Here is a 16,232-nt window from a genome sequence, read left to right on the forward strand (position 1 = left end):
TTACGAACTGCTTATAGAGCAGTATCCGTGAGACAGAATTTTGCTTTGATCGCAATGGTACACATACATCAACAATGATATTCATAATTAAAGTTCATTAAATTATACGCTCCTGCTCAAGCAGTTTGACTAAGGAATAGAGATCAAAAACCCCATTGTAAAATTTCTTTCCATTCATTATTTTCTTGCTTCATCTTCATTTTATGAGAAAAAAAAATTCCAAGTATAATACCTATGGTGGCGAATAAAAGAAAAAAAAAAGTCGATAGTATCTTCTATCATCTATGTACAAGCCGTGCTGTTTTTGTTTTCTCTTCATTCTAGATATTTATGATCACAAGTATCTTGGTACTTCAACCTCTTCATAAGCTTCAATAGTATCACCTTCTTGGAAATCCTCCCAATTCTTGAAATGAATACCACATTCGCTACCCTTTCTCATACTTGAAGCATCATCTTTACCACTTTTGATCGCATTCAACAGGCCCTTGAACACGACTAATCCGTCACGCTTAACCACAACACTATTCTTTCTTTCAATCGTTCCACTGGTGATCTTACTACCCGCAATTTTGAACTGCTTTTTGTTTTTGGGGTTGGTGATACTAAACACTGCCTTAACTTCGGCTTCACCCAAAATATTGGTTTCAATGATTGGTTTCAATTTGGATGACAAAATGCTTGTAACTTCTTCGATCAAATGGTAAATCACTGTGAATTCATAAATTGGAATATTACGATTTTGTGCCTTTAGCGCAACATCTTTTGGAACCTTAACGTTGAAACAAATAACTGAGGCGCCTGCAGATTCAGCACGATCCAAATCAGAATCGGTTGGACTACCAACTTCTTCGTAGAGAACTTCTGGCATGACTTCCTCATTACCTATTTGAGAAATACTTTCTTGAATGGCTTCAGACGAACCACTGACATCAGCCTTGACAATGAACGGAACCTGAATTGGGCCATCACTGACATCTTCTTTATCACCAAATAATTCAATTTCCTTCTTTCTAAGATCTTCTGGGCTTAGCCCAAATTTAAGCAATTCTTTCATTTTCTCTTCCCTTTCCAGTTCCTGCTTCTGTAAGATTCTTTGCTTGTTGATATTATCTAGTTCCTTCAATTGTTGCTGGATTCTACTTCTTTCTATACGATAATCAATAACAGATTTTGCCTTCGCCTCAGTTGGAACTTCGATAACAAGATCACCGGCTTCTGGTAATTGTTTCCATCCATAAACCTCCACTGGCATCGATGGGGTGGCAACTTTGACGGTCTTGTTGAATTCATTTTTCAAAGATTTAACTCTACCCCAAGTTTGTCCAGCAACAACAATAGAACCGTTCTTAAGAGAGCCTCTTGTTACCAAAACTGTGGCGACATTCCCAGCACCTTTTTTAACTTGTGATTCAATGACATGTCCTTCTACTGGTACCCCATTGAATTCTGCTTTCAAATCTAACACTTCAGCCAAAGCAACCACTTCTTCTTCCAATTTGTCCATATTTAATCCAGAAAGCCCCGAAACTCTGACCGCTTGAATATCCCCACCATAGTTTTCGGCAAAGATTCCATGTTGGGTCAAATCTTGCAAAACTTTGTCGGGTTTAGCATCAGGTTTGTCACATTTATTGATAGCAAGAACCACGTTAGCATTGGATTTCTGGCAATGTTTGATGGCCTCGATGGTTTGAGGTTTCACTGAATCATCGGCAGCAATTACAAGGATCACAATATCTGTCACGCTAGCACCACGTTCACGCATTTTCAAAAAAGCAGCATGCCCAGGAGTATCCAAAAATGTGATGTTTTTCTTGGATACCGGGGTGGTTACACTAAAGGCCCCGATATGTTGAGTGATTCCTCCAAACTCGCCCTTCACAATCGATGATTTCCGAAGAAAATCCAAAATTGTTGTTTTACCGTGATCAACGTGGCCCATGATGGTAACAATCGGAGGCCTAGGCTTCAATTTCGCAAGATCTTCACACGGAGGAGCTGGTTGAACATCATATTTCTCATCCATTTTTTCTATTGAGTCGTTGATAATGGTGAATCCAAATTCCTCGGCCACAAGGGCTGCGGTCTCATGATCCAAGATATAATCATGTCCAAGCTGATCATCATCAAACCCAAGAGTGGCAAGTGACTTGGAAAGCTGGTTGTATCGTACTCCTAATTGATTGGCAAGGTTGGCAACGGATATGAACAGAGAGATTGAGATGGATTTGGACTTAGGGGCAGAAATCTTCTTAGTTTTCTTTTTGGCGAGAACCGCACATGATGTGGAGAAGGTGTTTCGGCTGAGTTGATAATTACACCATGCTGAGCGCGGGAGGCTCACGGGTAATACTTTATGAGCTAGTGATCTTCGTAGGCTCAGAAGCATCTGAATCGGTTATATCTATATAATATCTTCGCTTACTTAACCTAAAGATCTCTCCAACCACAGGGAAAAAAAATTCCAAAAAAAGAAAAAAATATCATCGATAGGTCACGTGCCCTAAAAGTGTCAAAATTTGAAAAAAACCTTTTACCCGGTTATGATCTGATAGAAATCATCCGGGTGACACACCTGATACAACGCTCTTTGATTTTCTTTTTTTTTTCTCTTATTATTTTTTCTTTTCTTTTCTTCCACAAAGACCAACAAAAATCACTGCGCTTCCCATCCACACATTGATCACCTTAGTGCCAACAAATATCCTGTCACCAACAAAAAGAAACACCACTCAGCCTTCCACGTTGTGATTGATCAATCACTTACCTTTGTGTCTCTCATTCACTCAATCATTTTGTAGGGCTCTTTCACAGTAGTGGCCTCCCATTCGTGACTGCTCCAAATCATCGCATCATCCGTTTGCATAAAATCATGATCAAGAACGAAGAGCAGGTAAGAGTGGCCAAATCAGACCAGGAGGACATAGTTTCCAGTACCGCGGCACTCGACCATTTTCTTTATATGGAACTAAGCAAAGGATCCTCGGCAATCGCTCAAAATGACGTCCTTCCACCAATTTCACCAAATGACGAACCCAATGGCCTCTTTGGCAATTATTTCGCCCCCTCACAGGATAACGCCAACAGCTTCCAAGACTCCCTTGAAAATAGCAACAACAACAGCGTCATCAATGAAAATTCGAATATCCTAGGCAGTCAAAACCCTGAAGATATAGAGATCGATAATATTCTCAATAATTTTAGAGCCACAAGTGAAGCTCCAGTGTCAAATAATCTTGATCCTGATATGATCCAGCAGCCCAATATGAAAGGGTTCAAAGACTTTGCTTCCTTTGGGTTCCCACAGACAGAATCTCTTGGTGATGATTCGTCGCCTGGTAAAATACTCGATCATAAAGACGAAAAATTTCAGGAGCAGGATATGGATGTGTATAACCTGGCAATGGGAGACCTCAAACACATGAAGTTTGGCGGATTCAGTATCAAGAATGAAGATTTGAATAATGCCGGAGTCATGAATAAACAAATCCCTCCAAATTTGTTTTTACCTCAAGAATCAATGGATTGGAACCCAGACCAAAATTATTCCACTACTGACAATTTACCGTTTAAAATCAAAATTGGAGGCTTACCAGATTTTTCTAGAGTTGAAACCCAAATCAAAGTAGATCTTCAGATTTCTCCTAGACCTCAAGAGTACCTTGTACACTTGTCTACTGATTTAATCTCAAAAAAGAAATTCTGTCTTAAAGATGGTGTGGAAAACTTATCACCAAAGGTTAGACAAAAGATGTTGTATTTGGACTGTTTTGTTATTAGTGATACATTGCCGGCTGATAATGTTAAGCCAGAAGCGACAGAGGAAAATGCGCTGCTTTATGGTCTCCTACAGACTGATAATTTCAAATCTTGTAATATTTGTTCAAAATGTGTTAAAAGAGAATTGAAAAGAGCCTCACGTCGGAAAAATGGTCTCAGTGAAGACGGCTTGAATTGGATTGATGTAATTCCAAAGAAGGCGATTATTTTCAATTCTAAGGAGGTTATTTCTTTGCCTCCTCCGTTGGAAAATTCTTCACTCAACCTTGATCGATTCAAAATCCACAACAATAAGAATTACAGTTTCAATTTTTTTGGGGGGATTGGAAACTCCAATAATGATGATTCCAGTTTGAATAATACACCCGATGTCAAAAATGATGATGACTCTTTTGCTGATAGTAACTCAACCGAGTTGGAGCTTAGTGCCAGAATTGTCTGCTACTGTCGCCATCATCAAGCTCAACGTGGCTTCAAATTACTTTTTATATTAAAGAATTATAAGGGTGAAATCGTTGGTAAAAATTTCTCGAAGAGTATTATGATAATGGACAGAAAGAAGGCGTTAGAATCAAATGCGCCAGAAACAAGACATGGCAGTATTAGCAGTACCAAAAGGACAAAATCTATTGATGCTAACCCAATGACCCCTCCATCCTTGGATGAAGATTCATCGGATCACCGAACCTCAGACACCAGCAAATCCAACAAGCGGACTAAATTGTCTCAACCTTCAAATACAAGATATTTCAATAACAAAGTCAACATTAATAATAATCCATTTGGAAATAATTTCAATAAAAGCATAAATGGTCCAATATCTCTTGATCCAAATTCTCTATCGCCGTCATCTGATAACGCACATTCCTCAACCGCTTATAATTCTAGGTCTCCAGGCGACTCGTCAGCAGTTTTGACTTCTTTCACAAACCTCCTGTCTCCTAACTATGTCAAGTCCAATAATATTAACAACAACAACAACAATAATAATAATTCACCTATCAATAACAGCCAATTGAATGGCTCGATTTCTGGGCCATTGGCCAGCCCAACCGCCATCACTGGATCATTTTCTCCTACTATCCAAAAAGTAATCCCTGCTGAAGGGCCAATTCGTGGTGGGATTGAAATCACCTTGTTGGGAGTCAATTTCAAGCCAGGCCTTAAGGTCAAGTTTGGTAACACTAATGCTCTTGGAACACATTGCTGGTCTGACAGCACCATTGTCACATTTTTACCACCAGCTTCGAAACCAGGACAAGTTTTGGTCACTTTTGAGGACGACAACTCTACCGAAACGGGTGAGCAATTCATGAAAAATGAACATTCGCAGATATTCACTTATACCGATGATACTGATAGACAGCTTATTGAATTGGCGCTACAGATTGTTGGTTTGAAAATGAATGGTAAGTTGGAAGATGCGAGAAACATTGCCAGAAGAATTGTTGGTACAGACTCCCTTGACAAAAGCGGTGGAGGCAACAATAATGGTGTTGACAATTCTACATCGAATAACACTGGCAACACTCGCTTTAATACTTCTCATCATACTGATCTTCTTGAATTGGACGAGCAAGAAGTCTTACTTCTAAAGCTCATCAATGTCTGTGATTTGCCAAACGCTCCATCCTCACCAAATTGGCAAATATGTACGAAAGAAAACCAAACACTTTTACATTTGGCGTGCTTCCGGGGTTTCCGAAGAGTGGTTAGTGCTTTGCTCAACCGTGGAGCCCGCGTTAATTGCAAAGACGTGAATGGTTTCACTCCTCTACATTTCGCAGCGCTTTCTGGTCATCCAAGAATTGTTTCTATGTTATTCAAAGCTAAAGCGCACTCAGGAATTAAAAATAACGCAGGTTTGACGGCTTCAGCTATCACCAGTAATTTACAGGTTAAAGCATTGATTCGTGAATATGATTATAAAATTCATCAAGCGTCAGGCAGTAGTGATGATTATTTGGCCAACACCGGCTATGGTATTTTGCGTACAATGAGCTCCAGTTCATTATCATCATTATCAAGCGTGGAAGAAAATTATCTTCGTTATCATGTGTCGCGCATGGCTGGTCCAGGTGCTCAGGAAACGGGAATTGTTCCGGAACGCGGATTTTTAGTGAACGACGACGAAGCAGTTATTGATCCAAGTGAAAGTGATAATGCAGATGATGAAGATGATGCAGGGGAATTGGATCAAGCTGAAGTACACTCGACAAGAGCAATTGCCACCTCAAACATCACTGAAACAGCAATCGAGAATAATTGTGATGATGTTGATAATGATTTGCCTGCTTATGATGATTTGTATCCTGGTGGCGATCCAACAGTGGCGAAAAACGTGAAATATTTGGAAGCTCTAGTAGGATCTTCTACCTCGGCAGCTAATGGTGACGTGGGGTCATCTGGCTCAATTATTGAAGCGTCTGAAGTTGATACTGGCAGTGAAGGAGAGGAATCAGAAGACCTGTCACAAGAAAATGCCGCATTCAATTATTATTTGTATTTCACTGAGAAAAACAAGTCCAAAGCGTTTTCCAACGACAAAATGTTGTTATTTTTCTGGGTTCCATTGCTTATGATTATTGGGTCATTTTATGTTTACTCTCAATTTGCAGGCGTTGAAAGCCTTAATAAGTTAGAAGAAAAGACTGTCAATCATATTCGTGAAGCATTATATAAGTTGATGGTGGGTAAAGAACGTATGGAAGGTTTGATTAATGACCAGCTAAACATTTTAAGTACGGCTCGGGAAGTTCGATAGTTGTTATAATTTATTTGTTTTTCCTTTTTTTTTTAGTTTGTTTTTGTTGTTGTGTTGGTGTAATGTTACAGTTTTTTATAACCCCGATGTTTTATTATTTTTTATTATAGTTATTTTATTTTGCTGTTTTATATATAGATACTTTGACGAATGTTATAATATTTTTTTTATTTTTTTTTTCCAATTTTTCTGTTTGCTGCTAATCCTTTTTTTGCTTTTAATTATTATTATCAATATCATTGCCAGATGAACTAATTTCTTGATGTTTTTTGAATTCTACGAAGATTAATTCACGAACTGCGGGTATTGTGTGGCGGCCGGCGTCCGGCGTCCGGATTCGCTTACGCTGCATATTAGTAAGCAGGTGACAACCCACCAAACTGCATGGAGGAACCGTCACGAGCATGGGGTACGATCCAGTTTTGGCGGCTTCCGGTATAAAAAAAAACAATTTGCTGATTGCTTTCCCATCTTTTATAATATATATCCCACCCCCACATATTCTACTCTGTCCTGTGGTCTATACAATTGATATCGATCACCCATCCTCACACTAATAAACAATGTCTCTTAAAGCGTTTTCTGATTTCAAATTGGCATCCGAGTTGAACACTTGGGGTGAATTAGAAGAATTATACAAAACCAAGGGGAAGAATCTTTCGGTTAAGGAAGAATTCCAGACCGACCCAAAACGTTTTGAAAAACTCAGCAAGACTTTTGTCAACTACGATGGTGAATCCAATGTGTTTTTCGATTTCTCCAAGAACTTGATCGATGATGAGATTCTTGCTACCCTTATCAAATTGGCTAAAGAAGCCAAGGTTGAGGAATTGAGAGACAGCTTGTTCAAAGGTGAACACATTAACAACACTGAAGACCGTGCTGTCTACCACGTTGCCTTGAGAAACCGTTCCAACAAGCCAATGTGCGTTGACGGTGTCAATGTCGCCCCAGAAGTTGACTCGGTGTTGGAACACATGAAGGAATTTTCTGAAGCCGTCAGATCTGGTGAATGGAAAGGTTACACTGGTAAGAAGATCACCGACGTTGTTAACATTGGTATTGGTGGCTCTGATTTGGGTCCAGTCATGGTCACTGAAGCTTTGAAGTCTTATGCTTCACCAGACTTGAAGGTCCACTTTGTTTCCAACATTGATGGTACCCATTTGTCCGAAGCCTTGAAGCCATTGGACGCCGAAACTACTTTGTTCTTGATCGCCTCTAAGACTTTCACCACTGCGGAAACCATCACCAATGCCAATTCTGCTAAGGCCTGGTTCTTGAAGCAGGCTAAAGAGGAAGCTCACATTGCTAAGCATTTCGCTGCTTTGTCCACCAACGCCACCGAAGTTGCCAAGTTTGGTATTGACACCAAAAACATGTTTGGTTTTGAAAGCTGGGTTGGTGGTAGATACTCTGTGTGGTCTGCCATTGGTTTGTCCGTCGCCATTTACATTGGGTACGACAACTTTGACAAGTTCTTGAAGGGTGCCGAAGCCTTTGACAAGCACTTTGTCGAAACTCCAATCGAGGACAACATTGCCTTCATTGGGGGTTTGTTGACCATCTGGTACAACAACTTTTTCGGTGCTGAAACCCACTTGGTTGCTCCATTCGACCAATACTTGCACAGATTTGCCGCTTACTTACAACAATTATCCATGGAATCTAATGGTAAGTCCGTCACCAGAGGTAACGTCTTCACCAACTACCAAACTGGTACCATCTTGTTTGGTGAACCAGCCACTAACGCCCAACACTCTTTCTTCCAATTGGTCCACCAAGGTACCAAGTTGATCCCAGCCGATTTCATCTTGGCTGCCAGATCCCACAACCCAACCAACAACAACATCCACCAAAAGATGTTGGCTTCCAACTTCTTTGCCCAAGCTGAAGCTTTGATGTTGGGTAAGACCGAAGAACAAGTGAAGGCCGAAGGTAACACTGGTGATTTGGTTCCTCACAAGATCTTCCAAGGTAACAGACCAACCACCTCAATTTTGGCCAAGGAAATCGACCCACAAACCTTAGGTGCTTTAATTGCTTACTACGAACACGTCACTTTCGTTGAAGGTGCTATCTGGAACGTCAACTCCTACGATCAATGGGGTGTTGAATTGGGTAAAGTGTTGGCCAAGGCTATTGGTAAGGAATTGGAAGATGGTGAAAAGATTGATTCCCACGATCCATCTACCTCTGGTTTGATCAACCAATTCAAGTCCTGGAGTGGTATCTACTAAGTACTGGCACCAAATCTAATGGCTTCCGCTGATGATCTTAATAAATTATGCTCTTCCCTTTATATAAATAAATAAAATTATATGAATTATCGTTGTTGTTTTAATGGAGATTGTAGTATACCTGTGGCGCGGTATCCAAAACCCTGAACAGATCAAAAAAAAAAAAAAAAAATTCAAAGCCCTCAGCGCAACAGCTAGAAAGGATTATTTGTCAACATCCCCGCAAGAGTCAGGCAATCGATCTATATAGATATATCTTAGTACAATTGTGGCTAGTCCAATGGAGTACGTGAATAGAGACAAGATCCAGGATATCACAAACAAAGTGCTTCATGTACTTGTGGGTATTCAGCTTTTGTTTGTGTCGATGATTCGTCGAAAGACCGCGAAGCTTTTGATGGGGGTATTTGTGATCAGTTTCTTACTTATCAACTTACCTCAGAAAAATTATGAGCAGATCGTCGGTAAAGAAAACGTACATTATATCAAGGACTATTACAATACCTGGAACATCAGACCAAATGATGAATTCAATGCCCCAACTTTACCATATGACGTTGATTTGTCCAAGGAAAAAACCGTGAATCCAAAATACAAGGAACAATCACTTTTCAACAGTGATCACTCTGTCAATATGAAATATTTCAAAACTTTTAAATATCATGAAGATGATATCACTCCAAAGGCTATTTTGGAACGTAACGACGCCCTTTATGAAAAAGTGATGTCTCACAAGATCAACGAACCAAGAGTGGATAACTTGCAACGTCCTGACGTGAATTACAGAAGAGCTAATGCCACATTAATGTCACTTGTGAGAAACAGTGAAATTGATGGGTTGGTGGACTCTATGAGACAAGTTGAAGCGCATTTTAACAAGAAGTTCCGTTACCCGTGGACCCTTATGAACAATCGTCCTTTTGAAGAAGAGTTCAAACGTCGTGTGCTCGCGGAAACTGATGCCCAAGTTAACTTTGTGGTGATTCCTCCAGAACTTTGGGATATTCCTCCGCTGATTGATATTGAGAAAATGAATGCTGGGATGAAGAAATTGGCAGATCAAGATTTGCCATACGCCACGCTCGCCTCGTACCGTAACATGTGTCGTTTCAACTCGGGTACTTTTTACAACGTCCCAGAAATGCAACAGTACAGATGGTATTGGCGTGTTGAGCCATCGGTCAACTATTTCTGTGATATTGATTACGATGTTTTCAAATTCATGGAGGATAATGGCAAGACTTATGGGTTTGTCGCCACTTTGTACGAAATTGCCGAAACCATCCCAACCTTGTGGTCTACCAGTCTTGAGTTTGTCAAAGAAAACCCACAATACCTTAATCCTAACGGGGCCTTTGATTGGTTACTCAATGACAACCAGTTGCCTGACAAGGCCAAGTTGGCAAAAGGTTACTCCACCTGTCATTTCTGGTCGAATTTTGAAATCGGTGACATGGATTTCTACCGTGGTGAAGCGTATTCCAAATGGTTTGACCATTTAGAGAAAGCTGGGGGTTTCTATTACGAACGTTGGGGTGATGCTCCTGTTCATTCGGTTGGTTTAGGGTTATTTGCCGATAAGTCAAAGATCCACTGGTTTAGAGATATGGGATATCATCATCCTCCATATTATCACTGTCCAACAAGTGACAAATGTTCAGGGTGTACTGCTGGGTTATTTACTCCTCATGAAAACATTTTGGATCAAAACTGTAATCCTCATTGGATTAGATTCTCCATGACAGAAAAGGATTTGGAACTTTATTGAAAACTTTCAGTACAAATTGTACCAATCTGCTAATTGGCAATACTAAAGAAAAAAAAAAAAAAGAAAACTTAAAAAAAAAAAAAAGTAGAATAGAGTGAATTTCCATTAGTCAAAGAGGTGAACCAAATCCTCTCTGTTTTGCTCATTTTGACTTATTTTTTCTTCTACTCATTTTTATTTGTTGTTTGTTTGTTTTTTTATTAGTATTATTCGGAAATTTTTCTGTTTTTTTATTATTATTAATTTATTTATTTTTTATCTTTTCCTGATTGTCTTTATTCATATTTTTTTTTCTTTATCTTTCGAAGTTAACTTCCTCATCTATCACTTCAATGTTACACTAATATTTATAATTTGTTTCTTTCTCATTAATAATTTGATGCATTTTTATTTTGATGAACCTTTGCAAATGACCATAAAAATTAAAAAAACCAAAAGCCAAATTAGAATTATATAATTGAGCTCGCTTGAGCCAAAAGTGAATTAATTTATCACCTTGTTCTTGTACACCAAGTACTCTACGGAAGCAGCATCTTTATTAATAATCCTAGGACAAAGATAGACCTTGTCCATCTGTCCAGTTACTCTCGCCAAGAGAACTTACAACCTTTTTATTTAAAACATCTAATAAACGAATATTTTTCATCCAAACTAATTGTTAAAAAATAAAATCTTATATGAAGACAGTAAGAGAAGCACACAAAAAGTTATATGTATATATGTAATGTGAGAAACACCTTTTTTAATAACCTATGAATAAATCAAAACAAAAAAAAAAGGTAAATCAACGTCAAGGAGAAAAAAAAATTAATCACACCAAACTTCTTGGACCAGAAAACATGAATTGCACAAGAGTTGCTTGAGCAACCCCCAACCCAATCATAGCGAGGGACGAAAGCAAACCAAGCCAGTAGACACGGGATTCGGTGGACTTAACAGTGGACATGTTTCTCCATTCTCTAGCTCTCAAGTAATCGAGCATCTTTCTCATTTGGTCATAGTTTCTGCTGATCTCGCTGATGGCGTGCTCACTCATAATTTCATCCTTGTTTTTGGTGGTTTCTTGTTGGTTGTAGTAATCAACGTCTCTTTCCAATTCAATGGAAAATTCAACTTTTTTTGGAGTGACGGTAGAAACACGATTAGAAAAACAAAAAGAGTATTCACCCAATCCAAATGATCTGACCAAATAATCAGCATAACGCTTGTCGTTAGCGGTGATGACCTTGTCACCGTTTGGCGCGGTGATTTCGAAATCAATCTCGAAGTTACCACCGGTCAACACTTGGAAATTCACAAGCACAGAATCCTCTTCAGAGTCCATACGGTAATAAAGACATTCTTTGGCAAACGCTGGAACGTTGATAGACATCGAGGTGTATGTGACAGCAGCAGCTTGCTGGACATAGCAGGCCATGAACACTGCTATAAGGAGACTGAAGACGCTAGTAGCCATTATTGTATGTGTATATAGTTATGTAATGTGGCAGATCAAAAGTCTTGATTTGTGTTTTTTGATCCAGCAGGCAGCGAAATTTGAAGGGAGAGGTTCCGTGCAAATATAATCAAAATGAAATATAACAGGGAATATGATTGGATATATATGAATAACACTATCTAAAGTAATTGCTAGTGTTGTCTCCTGTTGTTGTTTTTGTTGTTGTTGTTGTTGTCGGGATTACAATGATTTTGATCTATTCTATTTTTTATTTTTTTTTTACGTTTTTTCCTTGTCGTCCTTTCTACACACTCTGGCGTTTTTTGAAACAACAACAATTTTTTTTTCCGCTCGAGTAAAAACAACCACGTGATGTGGTGTTTGGAAGTAATGTAATGTGTGGGTGTGATCTCTTTTACCAGCGATAGATCAGTTCTATATATCCTCCTCCTGCATTTCAGAGAGTTTAGTTGTCTGTGCGGATCAGAGATCAGACTTGCTAAATAATTCCCAGTGTAGCTGATATCTAGCCATCTGTCTTATTTATTATGTTCTATAGTAGCAAATTCACGCTATCAAAGTAGTGATCAACTCTTTTCTTTTTATCAACTATAGATTATTCCAACACATTATGCCAAGTTGATTCTCAGTATGCTAAAAACCATTGATCTCAATGGTACATTTCTACCATTACTCAAAGAAAAAAATATGTATCCATGAATGTATATTACTTATGTACTTAATCTTTAATAACCCGCTGACATTAGCTTTTGTTTCACATAATCGCATATCCCATTTCTTTCACCCCTATTAGGAATATTTTCATGGTATAGCACATCTGATAGCGTTTCTTGATCCCCAACAACATTCATCTCACATTTCTTTTTAAAGAACATTTGCCTCTGTAATTCTCTCTTGAAAGATCCGGTATGTTTATCTGCCAATTCTTGCATTGTATTCGTCACACTACTGCCGGAATCCAGAAAACCTGCCAACTGAACTCTATTATTAGGATACGGTGAAATTTCTGATAGTTCTGTAAAAGTAGAAGTTATTGAAGCTTGGGAAAGACCTATAGAACTTGAGTTCAGTGAACTGAAAGATAAATCACGATCTAATTCTTGAGAATACTCATTCACAGTGTCTATCACTTCAACTAGATACACATCCTCGGCTATCCTTTGTAACAAATTTCTTGCAAGCACAAAGTCTCTGGAGCTTAGATCTAACCACCCCCGAGTATACTCACAAATGAAAACGCCAAGATACTGTAAATTAACACAATGATCCACGCGGTTTTTAGCTGTAAAATGATTACGGGTTGGAGTATCTTCTAATTTTGGCAATAACGATACCTGTGTTACTTGTTCGTATAAATTTTGATGGCCAAATTTATACTGGAGAAGGATATTAATACCATATGGATCACTATCTGCGATTCCAAATACTGGCAATGACGTAAACCGTCCAAGTTTATTTGTAAATGAGACAGTAAGACGATCAGGATATCCCTTGCCGGTAATTAACAAACATTCTGGGCCCATCCTTGAGCAAAGTCTTTGAAAAATTGCCTATCTTTTGTCAGTACAGAGGAGACGAATATTGCATACAAAAAAAAAAAAAAAAAAAATTCATACCTCCTTCTCAACAATTAATATATATTTCACATTGTATCCCACTTTTAAAGAAAAAAAACCAATCATTGGTGGGATTAATGTAGCCCCTTTAGATCTTTCAATGATGATTTCTTTATCATCATCGTATAGTATTGTAATCTCACCAAAAACAAGTCCTTTTTGGGCAGCAATCTGAATTTGTTAGTAATCTATTGATGAGATGAGATTCAAAAAAACCAGAAGTTGGGGTAATGGAGAAAAGAAATGAGATTTAGTGTATTAGATACTGACAATGCCTAGCTTATGTGAGGGCGTATTAAGGCTGTAGGATAATATATCTATAAAAGTATCACTATTACGTTGCTTTCTCTCAAACAAGTCAACATCTTGGTAATACAAATCTCGTTTGGTAATAGTTTGGTGAGATGTCAAGTTGAAATACACAATTTTCAAGACTTTTACAACCATTAGAAACCTTCTAGCATCAAGCATATCTTTACCAGGGAAACTGGCAACAAATGGGGCTCGAAGATGACGAGGACGTTTAGAACGACAAAGAACTGGGTTAGTACTCCAGCCACCAGCTGTAATAAGGTTTCCGTTTTAGTACTTACGAAGCGCCTGGCGGCTTTTGAAGTTCCAACTGAATCCCAAAAATGTCATCGTTCAAGAGGGAGTTTTCAATTAGTCTCAATGTATCTCTGATTTTGTCTATTATTGGGCGGCTAAAAGGTTAGTACCCATCATTTACTGATACGACTATATAACAGCGGGAGAACGCTACTGACCGAGGTATTCCAGGAAGCACAATGTCCTCGCCAATCTCAATTCTCCGATAGTTTAATTGCTTATTATCCTTTGACATTATTATCAATGGTTAAGAGAATAATCCAAAGGGGGCGATGACTTTGTCATTCTTTTTTTTTTATTTCTCATATTTGACACAATTTTTCAAAGACGTCACTTTTTTTCCTCCCCCGGGGAACTCACACCAAGAAAAATGTGTCTGTCCCCCGCAATATCAGATTTTACTTTGGAGAATTACTTGTGAAAAGAGGAGGCAAAAATTCATTTCAAAAACTCTATAAATACCGCCCTTCAACTCCAACTAATAAATTAATATCAAACTATATCAAGCAAAAAACAATAATTAACAGACCAACGTTTCATCAACCATGGCGCAAGAACCTTCCCTCAAGATCAATTTCTTCAATGAAAGAGTGATCTCTGTATCATTTCTTGACGTTACAGATACCCCGTTAGTACCTGGGGTTGTCAATTTCTCCAATGTCTTTCTTCGTGATGCCTCAACCTCCTTGGATTCAATCAATCCTATTTCTAAACAAAAACTCTTCTCAACTGGTCAAATTTCCCGGGGTATCAGGGCTATTCAAGCGCCTCAAATCATATCTGTCTCAGCCACCGACGGCGTTAGCGAATGGGCGATGGAAGTCAATTGGTCCGATGGGAATGTATCCATTTATAAAGAATCATTTCTCAAAAAATATTCCTCGCCAGAAACCAGAATCCATGGTAGGTACTTTGAAGAAAATTGGCAACTATGGGACAACAGTATCATCACTAAAGCTGAAAACCACCTTTTCATTGATTTCGATAAATATATGGAAGACGAACCATCATTGCTTCAGGCAATGAAAAATTTAAATAAATATGGTCTCACGTTTATTAAGAACATCCCAAAACAGTTGGATTCAGAAGGAAAACCCAAGCTTGTCAATGATGAATGGTTTGTTGAATCGATTGCCCAAAGAATCGGTTACATCAGAGAAACTTTCTATGGGCGCCTATTTGATGTCCAATCTAAAAAAGACGCTAAAAATATTGCTTACACTAACGGTTATCTTGGGCTTCATATGGATCTCATGTATTATGAATCGCCTCCTCAATTGCAACTTTTGCATTCCATCACTAACCGCGTTGAGGGAGGTGGCTCTTTCTTTGCCGATAGTTATGCTGCTGTGAATGAAGTACTGGAAACAGATACTCAAGCCTACACCGCAATGACTGAGATTCCAGTTAACTTCCATTATGATAACGCTGGTGAGAATTATTGGTACTCTAGACCGATGGTTGTTGAGGACCCTGACCAAATTGATCCAAGAACCGACCATCAATTGATCCGTCATGTTAATTATTCTCCACCATTCCAAGCCCCGTTCGATATTGGTATTACTTCACCTTTGAAGAAGATTGGAGAATTTGAAAACTTGAGTCAACTAGACATTGGGTATCGCCATAGCGCTGCTGCCAGTGGCAAGCGTCATGTTTTTAGAGAGTTTCATCGTGGATTGCAAGCATTTGAAAAATTCATCAATAATGAGCTGAACCAGTACAAGTTGAAGTTAGAGGAAGGGGTTTGCGTTATCTTTGATAATAGAAGAGTTTTGCATGCCCGAGAAGGGTTCAATTCAAAAGACAATTGCCAAGAGGAGATTGAATATGAACGGTGGTTCAAGGGCGCTTACATTGACACTGACGCTTATTATTCAAAGATGAGGGTATTGTTTCGCAGGTATGGTGTTGATAAAGAAAACTACTTGTATTGAGGTAAGGGACTTTTGCTATTTGAAGTTTTTTTTTCTTTTTTTTTTAAACTTTTGAT

At 38.7% G+C, this 16,232-nt stretch overlaps 7 protein-coding genes across 7 annotated transcripts; 4 read left to right on the forward strand and 3 right to left on the reverse strand. All coding sequences in view use genetic code 12, as the record gives it.

Moving 5' to 3' along the window:
* Positions 1-334: 334 nt before the first annotated feature.
* Positions 335-2,392, reverse strand: IFM1 (translation initiation factor 2; the record flags this gene model as incomplete). The annotated part of the gene is made up of 1 exon (XM_064998207.1): positions 335-2,392. The coding sequence occupies one exon, from the start codon at positions 2,390-2,392 to the stop codon at positions 335-337; it is 2,058 nt and encodes a 685-aa protein (XP_064854279.1).
* Positions 2,393-2,875: 483 nt separating this feature from the next.
* Positions 2,876-6,547, forward strand: DASC09_046090 (Spt23 protein; the record flags this gene model as incomplete). Its single annotated transcript, XM_064998208.1, has 1 exon — positions 2,876-6,547. The coding sequence occupies one exon, from the start codon at positions 2,876-2,878 to the stop codon at positions 6,545-6,547; it is 3,672 nt and encodes a 1,223-aa protein (XP_064854280.1).
* Positions 6,548-7,110: 563 nt separating this feature from the next.
* Positions 7,111-8,787, forward strand: PGI1 (glucose-6-phosphate isomerase; the record flags this gene model as incomplete). Its single annotated transcript, XM_064998209.1, has 1 exon — positions 7,111-8,787. The coding sequence occupies one exon, from the start codon at positions 7,111-7,113 to the stop codon at positions 8,785-8,787; it is 1,677 nt and encodes a 558-aa protein (XP_064854281.1).
* Positions 8,788-9,067: 280 nt separating this feature from the next.
* Positions 9,068-10,555, forward strand: DASC09_046110 (glycosyltransferase family 15 protein; the record flags this gene model as incomplete). The annotated part of the gene is made up of 1 exon (XM_064998210.1): positions 9,068-10,555. One exon carries the CDS (start codon positions 9,068-9,070, stop codon positions 10,553-10,555), a length of 1,488 nt encoding a protein of 495 aa, XP_064854282.1.
* Positions 10,556-11,366: 811 nt separating this feature from the next.
* On the reverse strand, positions 11,367-12,011 carry DASC09_046120 (emp24/gp25L/p24 family protein; the record flags this gene model as incomplete). Its single annotated transcript, XM_064998211.1, has 1 exon — positions 11,367-12,011. The coding sequence occupies one exon, from the start codon at positions 12,009-12,011 to the stop codon at positions 11,367-11,369; it is 645 nt and encodes a 214-aa protein (XP_064854283.1).
* A 728-nt stretch (positions 12,012-12,739) lies between these two features.
* On the reverse strand, positions 12,740-14,474 carry SPO11 (DNA topoisomerase (ATP-hydrolyzing); the record flags this gene model as incomplete). The annotated part of the gene is made up of 5 exons (XM_064998212.1): positions 12,740-13,564; positions 13,631-13,801; positions 13,901-14,117; positions 14,224-14,334; positions 14,398-14,474. The coding sequence occupies 5 exons, from the start codon at positions 14,472-14,474 to the stop codon at positions 12,740-12,742; spliced, it is 1,401 nt and encodes a 466-aa protein (XP_064854284.1).
* Positions 14,475-14,784: 310 nt separating this feature from the next.
* On the forward strand, positions 14,785-16,176 carry AIM17 (Aim17p; the record flags this gene model as incomplete). Its single annotated transcript, XM_064998213.1, has 1 exon — positions 14,785-16,176. The coding sequence occupies one exon, from the start codon at positions 14,785-14,787 to the stop codon at positions 16,174-16,176; it is 1,392 nt and encodes a 463-aa protein (XP_064854285.1).
* Between the last annotated feature and the right edge of the window lie 56 nt (positions 16,177-16,232).

This window comes from Saccharomycopsis crataegensis (assembly GCF_037102585.1).
Source record: "Saccharomycopsis crataegensis DNA, jcf7180000000084, whole genome shotgun sequence".
NCBI classification, from domain to species: domain Eukaryota; kingdom Fungi; phylum Ascomycota; class Saccharomycetes; order Ascoideales; family Saccharomycopsidaceae; genus Saccharomycopsis; species Saccharomycopsis crataegensis.